Source organism: Macaca thibetana, chromosome 14 (genome assembly GCF_024542745.1).
Source record: "Macaca thibetana thibetana isolate TM-01 chromosome 14, ASM2454274v1, whole genome shotgun sequence".
Taxonomy (NCBI): Eukaryota; Metazoa; Chordata; class Mammalia; order Primates; family Cercopithecidae; genus Macaca; species Macaca thibetana.
This window is the reverse complement of record NC_065591.1, coordinates 30761680-30770600: the sequence shown is the minus strand read 5'-3', so window position 1 is coordinate 30770600 and position 8921 is coordinate 30761680. Positions and strand designations below refer to the sequence as shown.

Here is an 8921-nt window from a genome sequence, read left to right as displayed (position 1 = left end):
GGTTCATAGTAATCCAGGTACTTGGGAGGTTGAGATGGGAGGATCACCTGAGCCCAGGAGTTCAAGGCCAGCTTGGGCAACAAGCAAAAACCCATCTCCAAAAATAAAAGATAAATCTCCAACCACAACTGCTAGGAAATGGAAGCGTCACCAAAGGTTTTACAGGTTGTCAGTGTTTTGCTGAGCCTACCATGCTGAATTGAACGATACATAGACAGTTGAACACGTTAAATACTTTATTCACATTGTTTACAAACTATATCCACCTGGAAAACACATGAATCCAAAAACAGATTATTTTACAGTAATTCACATTTTTTAAAACAGGTTACTTTGAAGTTCAACTTTAAGTACGGAGGTCTTCAGCCTGTACAGCGGTTCAGTGCCTCACCAATTGATTCCTGCTCTGGTGAAATAGAAGTCCTAGGGGCAGTCCACCTAGCTGTAAGCCACTAATAACTTACATTCCAGTGATTGATGAGAAAATGTCAGTGCAGACTTTAACCCATGAACATTTATTGGTGTAAATTCACTGTCACTATTTTTGTCAAGGGAGTATGTGTTTCAGCATTTGAATACACATCAGGTAGGAAGACAAAACAAAGACTCGCAATTTAATTGACCGTTACAGAGTTGTTAGGACATTTCCGGTTTTATAAATGTTTAACATCTGGACCAGAGATAGAATCAATGAATTATGATTTTATTGTGTTGACAGCTTGAATCATAGAAACAGCAGTGATTTGGTAATTGATGCCAGTGTCTGTTGACTAACTCTGCATATCAGATGTCAGCCATCAGTTAGAAGGGGTAATAAACTCAGCAACAATTAATAATGTGGTTAATGTTAAGTGTTTAAGTCCAGAAAGATGTCTGTGGAAGTTTTGCTGAGTGGTCAAAAAGATGCTCTGGTTAAGAAACTTACTATGAACTTATGCTAAATCCAATTATGTCCCAGTTCGATGGCTCAGCTCTTTCACTAATTAAGATACTTTTCTGCCCAGGTGCCGTGGCTCACACGTGTAATCACAGTACTTTGGGAGGCCGAGGTGGGAGGATCGCTTGAGCCTAGGAGTTCAAGACCAGCCCTGGGCAACATAGCGAGAACCCGTCTCAAAAAAAAAAAAAAAAAAAAAAAAAGGATACTTTTCTATGGATTTTTGACTTTAATAATTTAAAATCTGAAGTATGTATGTCTTATATCCCACCATCTCCTACCATAACCTGCAAACTAATCATGCTTTCCCCCACCTTTGGTGAGCTGCCACAGTTATTTGAACACTTTTGAACCTTTGGGATGGGAGTATCGGATGTGTCTCTAATGGCAGAATTGAATAGTTTTTCTCTGATCAGCACCAATGGCATGGGCTGTTGTCATTCCGCAACTCTAGGAAAACAACGTTTGATCAAGGCACCACAAAAGATCATCCCCTCATCCCGTTACGGAGAAGAAAGGATTTCTTAAGAGTCGCTGCTGTCACCCCCCATAGACAACAACTGTGAATCCAAATGTAAGCTGAGATGTGGAGAAATTTTATCAGCATGTTTGCAGGTTAAAAAGAAGAGAGAGAGAAGAAAATGAAGCCTTTCCAATGTCTATTGCAATCTGATTGTTTTAAAAGACAGAAATCCATAAAATGAGCTTGATGCCTGGAGCAGATCATAGCTTATCTTCTTGCCACCCGTGTGCATTTTTTCCAAATTTGTACACTAACCTTCGGTCGACCCGCTCCAGAATTCCTGTTTTGTAGTAGTATCTGAAAAAGCAAGCAGAAGAGAAATTCTGGGAGAGCTTGCACCCTAGGAAAACAACAGAACACAAACACTGCCTCCTCATTCCTCTCAGGTGACAAGGCTGGTCTTTGGTTACCCTGGTATTTTCACGCCCTGTTATCAACTTACACTTAAACCTTTCACAGACATCTTGAAGACTGAAACTCACCATTCTCGGTTCAAAACGTGTGTTTTTTTGTGTGTGTGTGGGTGTGCGAGATGGCCTGGATTCAGAGTGATCCCTGGGGAATACTGCCAAGAATGCTAAGGACGGCGTGTCAAGTTACAAACCATAATCCTACCTGTAACTAACAACCAAAGTTTTGTCTCATGACCTTTCCATTATCAAGTAAAAAACCTGTGAAACAGTGTAATTTTCTACAGCCAGCGATTTTATATAACTCTTCTTGAAGGCTCATGGTATTTTATGCTATTAACTTACCTCAGGGCTCTGCTCAACTTTTCGTATGTCATTCTGTCATTTTTCTTCCTTTGTCCCCACATCTTTGCCAGGGCTTCTGATTTAACCACACGAAAAATTCCTTGTTCCCTATCTTCCCATTCCAGAATGCCACAGTTTTCTTCAGGAGATAGAAGCAGGTCTCGTACAAATTCCCATAGATGAGAACTTTGGAGGCCTTTGAAAAGGGGAAAACATTAGCTATTTACAATTTTTTTAAAATTTATTATTATTATTTTTTTGAGACAGAGTCTCACTCTGTCACCCAAGCTGGAAAGCAATGGCGTGATCTCGGCTCACTGCAACCTCTACCTCCTGGGTTCAAGTGATTCTCCTGCTTCAGCCTCCCAAGTAGCTGGAATTACAGGCACCTACCATCACGTCTGGCTAATTTTCTGTATTTTTAGTAGAGATGGGGTTTCGCCATGTTGACCAGGCTGGCCTCGAACTCCTGACCTCAGGGGATGTACCCGCCTCAGCCTCCCAAAGTGCTGGGATTACAGGCGTGAGCCACCGTGCCCAGCTTGTTTTTTTAATTTTAAGAGAAGAGATGTACAATTTCTCACTAGCTCATGAGAATTGCTGCTTTGTGGGAATATTTCCCATTGTTATGACTGATTGCTTTACCTGGAAACTTACTGAGCTGTGACATGTCTGTGTCTCCCATCGAAGCAACTGTGAAACACACACTCAGAGACACCCAATTTACATTGACTGGCAACACTATGACTCAGATGTTCTATGGAACTACAGTTTAATTTTTGTGGAATGAATGAAATGACCATCAGATGATCTTTTCATTCGTTTTTCTGACAGGCAGCATGGTTGTACTGATTCCATAGCCACAACTGTCTGGGTGGACAGATCCTGAAATTTCATTTTTCATGAGAGGCTGGTTTTTCTCTTATTCTATGATTGGTAGTTAAGACCAGCTCTGGAGTCCCACTGCCTGGGTCTGGGTCCTGAATTCACCTTTTCGTACCTTTATAACCATAAACTCTTAGAGTTACTTTATCTATAAAATGGGATAATAAGAGTACCTGTCTCCTAGGATAGGTTAGAGGATTTAATGATTTAATACATACCAAGTGGTTAGAATCACATCCAGCATATAGCAATTGTTTTCTTCACACACGTTTGTGAAAGTACAAGCTTGACACTGCTCTGGGCAGATCTCTTAGTGCTGGGGAAGCTAATAGGATTGCCAATTCCCAGTGTTTTCTTTGTTATCCTCCTCTGAGAAGAAGCCACAGTGGACCCAGGATTGGACCTGGCTCCAGATGGTGGAGCCAGAACTTGAACCCAGAGAGTTTGCATTCCAAAGCTAATGTTTACAACTATGATCATGTCTTTCATAGTAGGTGTTCAATAGACATTTAATGGATAATTATTAGCTATGATTTGTTTGCCATTTGCTATTGTCAGATGCTCAATCTCACCCACTCTTATGAGAAGAAATCAATCTGACTTCGATAATACATATAAAAGCAATCATTGATTTCTTTACTACCTTCCTTGGGGAGTAACTGGTCCAACTCAAATGTTTAGTTTCAAAGCTTATTAAAGTAGATGACTTTGTCTTAGGAATGGTTTTAAGAAATTAGAAATGAAAACCGGCATCCTTCACTTACTTGTTCTACTATGACTGTGACCGTCTTGACTTTTGATGCCATTTGTTTTCAAGCAGTTGGAATCAGCATCTGAAATAGAATAATTTATAGCAGTGGAAAGGGATACAGAGGCCATATTCAGACCTCAAGTCATACCCAAATGAGCAAACACTAATTGAATGCTTTTGTAGTAGAAGACACTACATTAGGCACTTTGGGGGGATTAGTAGGTGGCAGATGTCAAGATGCTTTAAGATGTGGCTTTGAGGAGCACTTGTATTCAATCTCACCCACCCTGATGAGAATAAATAAATCTGATTTTGATCGAGGCCCATGCAGGGCCTTCCTAGGAGACCATGGTAAGGACTTGGGAATTTATATCAAAGTGTAGAGCAAAGATCCTCAATTTAAGAAGATCTCTCTTGCTCCCGTGTGGAGAACAGACTGGAAGAGACACAAGTAGAAGCAAAGAGACTAGAGCTCATGAAGGGTAGAAAGCAAAACGTTAACTCCGTGCTGACTTAAATGATAACTCAGGTTGTCAGTCACAACCTGAGACACCTGGACAAGCATTGTCCCAGAGTAGTATATGAGTTTTTAAAATGGTGGCACCAGATCTGCCCCTCCAGCTCACACTCAGTCTCCACCGCTTCTCTTAGTCCCCTGCTTGCTTTGCCCCAGCTTCAGGCTCTCCGGAAATGTGCAGGCACATTCCATATCAGTGGCTTCGCAGTCGCTCTTCCACTTGTCCAGCACGCTCTTCCCTTGGATGCTTGTGCACGCCCTCATCTCAATCCTGGTTCAAAATCACCTTCCAGTGAGGCCTCCTCTGACCATCAAGTTGGGTCTGCACATTCTCCCCACTGCTCCGCATTTTACATGGAATATTCAAGCATATTCTATGGTGTATTTATTCATGAAGCTCACGGTCTGTGTACACGAGGGGGCAGGGATTTGTGTTTCCAGACGTAACCATGCAGTATCTAGCACACTGCTGGGCATATAGTAGGTGCTCAGTATCACTGAGCAGCCACTGTGCTATTCTATAGTAACTGTACTGCACCATACTATACTGAGTATACTGTTCTATACCACATCATACTGTATTATACTAACTATACTGTTCTATATCACACTATACTGTACTATACTAACTATACTGTTCTATACCACACTATACTGTACTATACTACCACTATACTGTGCTATACTAACTATACTGTTCTATACCACACTATACTGTACTATACTAACTATACTGTACTATATACCACATCATACTGTACTATACTAACTATACTGTTCTATGCCACACCATACTGTACTATACTAACTATACTGTTCTATGCCACACCATACTGTGCTAACTATACTGTACCATACTATAGCAACTATACTGTACTGTACCACACTATATTAACTATGCTATACTGTACTATGCTATACTACACTAACTACATTATACTGTACTATACCAGACCAGCTATACTGACTATACTGTAGTATACCATGCCAACTTACTATATCATACTGCACTGTACTGTACTGCACTATACGAACTATACTATTACCGTACTGTACTAACTACACTATCCTATACTGTACTATACCAACTGTACTGTACTGTACCAACTATACTATATTGCATGACACTATATTATATTTACTACACCACAGTATACTGTACTATACTGTACTATACTATACTAACTGTACTGTACTAACTATACTATATTATACTGTAGTATAATATACTAACTATACTGTACTATGCTATACTATACTGTTCTGTATTATATTAACTATACTGTACTGTACCAAGTGTACTATATTGTATTATACTGCAGCATACTATACTAATCATACCATACTGTACTGTACTAACTATACTATGCTGTACTATACTAACTATACTGCACCATATATTACATTCTACTGTACATACTGTACTACACTGTACTGTACTAACTACATTATACTGTACTATGCTAACTATACTGTACCATATATTACATTCTACTATACATACTGTACTATACAAACTAGACTGTACTAACTATGCTATACTCTACTGTACTAACTATACTGCACTATACTATACTAACTATACTGTACTGTGCTATACTATACTGTACTGTATTATACTAACTATACTGTACTGTACCAACTATAATATATTGTATTATACTGCAGCATACTATACCAATCATACCATACTATACTGTACTAACTATACTATACTGTACATACTATACTATACTATGCTGTACCATATATTACATTCTACTCTACATACTGTACTATACAAACTAGACTGTACTATGCTATACTGTACTATACTAACTATACTGCACTGTACTATAGTATACTAACTATACTGTACTGTGCTACACTATACCAACTATACTGTACTGTGTTACACTATACTATACTATGCTATGCTATGCTATGCTATGCTATGCTATGCTATGCTATACTACATTATACTGTACAACTATCCCTGCTGCATCATCTAGTATGTACATTGCCACTGCTGAATAAAGGAAGGGCAGGAATGACATCCTGTGCCCCACACTGCTGCTTAGGGTGACTTCTCTCAGTGCTACTGGGTCATGCCTGCTCGGCAGCTGAACTTCCTGCAGTGGCTCCCCATTTCTTCCAGGATGAAGGCTGCACAGTAAGTGGGCCTTTCACAGACTGACCCCCACCTAGATCTCCGGCCTTATCTCTTTCTGCTTCCCAACTTCTTCCCTTCCCTTGGGTCAAATGGTTCCATTGGGGGCGTGGCTTCCTCCTGCTTCAGGACCTTTGCACAGACTCCCCACTCTCCACTTCTACACAGCGGACTTCTCACAAGACCTCTTCAGGAAGGCTTCTCTGAACTGACCCTCTGGGTTAGACCCCTTATGAGCCTTATAGAGAGCACCTGTGTGTTCCTTGGTGTCACAATACTGGGCCCACCTTACTGGAAAGATTCATCTCTTTTTCTCCTCCACTATTAGCTGATACTTATGGAGCACTTATTAAATCCAAGTGCTTGTTAAAGGCTTCACATAGAGTATCTCATTTCATCCTTATAACAACCCTGTGTGATACTATCATGATTTTCATTTTATTGAGGAGGAATTGGAAGCCCAGAGAGCTTAAGAATTTTATCCAGATGGTGGAACCAGAGAGTTCTCATTCCAAAGCTAATGTTCATAACTACTACTTTATCATGTCTTTCACAGCAGGTGTTCAATAGACATTTAATGAACCATTATTAGCTAAGATTTGTTAAGCATTTGCTATTGTCAGATGCTCACCTAACCTTCCCCACCCTTTTGAGATGTGTCTATTACTATCCCCAGATCGATCTGTTGTTTTGATTTAATCTTTTAGGAAAAGAGAAAACAAATGGAGTCATAAACAAAGGTGAATTATTAAGTGTGAATAGACAACAAGCTTTCGTTGAAATGCCAAAATGGCAAGAGGTGGGAGGAAAAACATTGCCCTTTTGATTTTGATGATTTCCCCCGTGTTTTGGAGGAAGGGGATCTGGCTTGGTAGGAGGAACACAGGACAGGTCAGCATGAGAGGAGTTTATGAGGCTGGTGGGAGTTTCTTCTGTGGGTCTTGCCGAGATAGCCCTGTTCTCTCTGTTCCTAGTTCTGCAGTGATGGCTTTGAAGGTACTCGTTGGTTGACTAGTCAAGGCCTCGCTTGGCTGGTGGTGGCAGGGGCAGGGGCAGGGGGCTGAAGTCATGACTGCCATGTTAATATTGAGGCAGGTTCCCAAATCAATCTCCACCAGCACTGGGTGGTGGATCTGTAGCACCACCATGGACCCATTATATTTCTCTGTAAATGCCAGTTGTGTTTCAGGGTGCACCTCTCCCTGGCTCACAACTTTCATCACCTTGACTATGTCCCTGCAGCTGGTGGGGATTGAGGGGAGACATGGCCCAGGCTCTCTGCAGTCTGTGGGATTTGGAGAGGCTTGGTTGGCCTTGAGCCTGGACACTTTTAAAATGTGGCCAAAGGATATATCCTCCATTGTTGATTGCAAGCACTCCAGAAGCTGGGGTGGGGGCCTGAGTTGCAGGGTTTCCAAAACAAGTTTATCATATCCCCATGACATTTGCAGTCCAGCCATGGAGCCCACACCCCATGCCAGGCTGGTGCAGAGAAGCTCTGAGGCTCAGGAGCAGGGAGGTGCCTGGCAGCAAACCCAGGACTGTAGGCTTGGTTCCTGGGCCCAGCATACCCTCTACTGGCATTTCTGCAGTGGAGGTGGGTGGGGAGTGGGGCAGGTGGAGAGAAGAGACCAAGCAGAGAGGGAAGGGGTTGTTTTGCTTTGGCCAGCTCTGACAGTTTTGTAGCTTGTGTGTCCGGGCACCTTCAGTGGGCACTAAGTTAAAAATAGTCCTGTTGTTTGAACTATTGTCAAGCTGGGCCCAGACCTTGAGGAGTTCCTGGGCCTTGGACCTCAACTGAGTGGGCAGCAGAGTGAACAGAAGGGTCTGGGAACATGTGTGCATATGTGCGTGTGTGTGTGTGTGCGTGCATGTGTGAGTGTGCATAGCACAATGTAAAAAGCACAGACTTTGAGGAAATGTGTTGAAATCTCAGCCCTGCACTTACTTGCAAGTTATTACACCTCCAGTTTCCTCAGATGCGAATGGAGAAACTTCTCCCCACCTCTTTCCCATCGCTGGGTCTGGGCTACCATCATCCTCACTCCTCTGGGCAGGAGCCTCCTGGCTAGACTGCTTTCCAACCCAGACAATAGCAGCCTAAGAGATCTTAAAACGTAATGTGATCTGACCACTTTCATGCTTATGACCTTTCAGTGGCTTCCCAGCTTGCTCAGAATGAAATCCTAACTCTGTTGCCCACAAAGTGGTGTGTGATCTGGCCCTACCCTGCTCTCAGCCTCAGCTCCCATCCCTCCTTCTGCTAATGCTGCTGAGACTACTGATGCCCTGAGTGTTATGCAAGTTATTATGCCTCCACCATCACAGAATTGAACGGCTCAATAGGATCTGAGCAGTTCAAGATGGCAGCCATCTGTGGCTACTGAGCACTTGAAATTTGGCT

At 42.0% G+C, this 8921-nt stretch overlaps 1 protein-coding gene across 2 annotated transcripts in view; it reads right to left on the bottom strand.

Moving 5' to 3' along the window:
* Window positions 1–218: 218 nt before the first annotated feature.
* The window catches only part of ELF5 (E74 like ETS transcription factor 5), a 34902-nt gene continuing 26199 nt past the window's right edge, over window positions 219–8921 (bottom strand). For both annotated transcript variants that reach the window (XM_050758785.1, XM_050758784.1), the window contains exons 5-7: window positions 3865–3933; window positions 2216–2411; window positions 219–1757 (exon numbers count right to left, since the gene is read on the bottom strand). In XM_050758785.1, the coding sequence (XP_050614742.1) occupies window positions 1661–1757; window positions 2216–2411; window positions 3865–3933 (362 nt within the window). In that variant the 3' untranslated portion in view covers window positions 219–1660. The remainder of the gene's footprint in view (window positions 1758–2215; window positions 2412–3864; window positions 3934–8921) is intronic.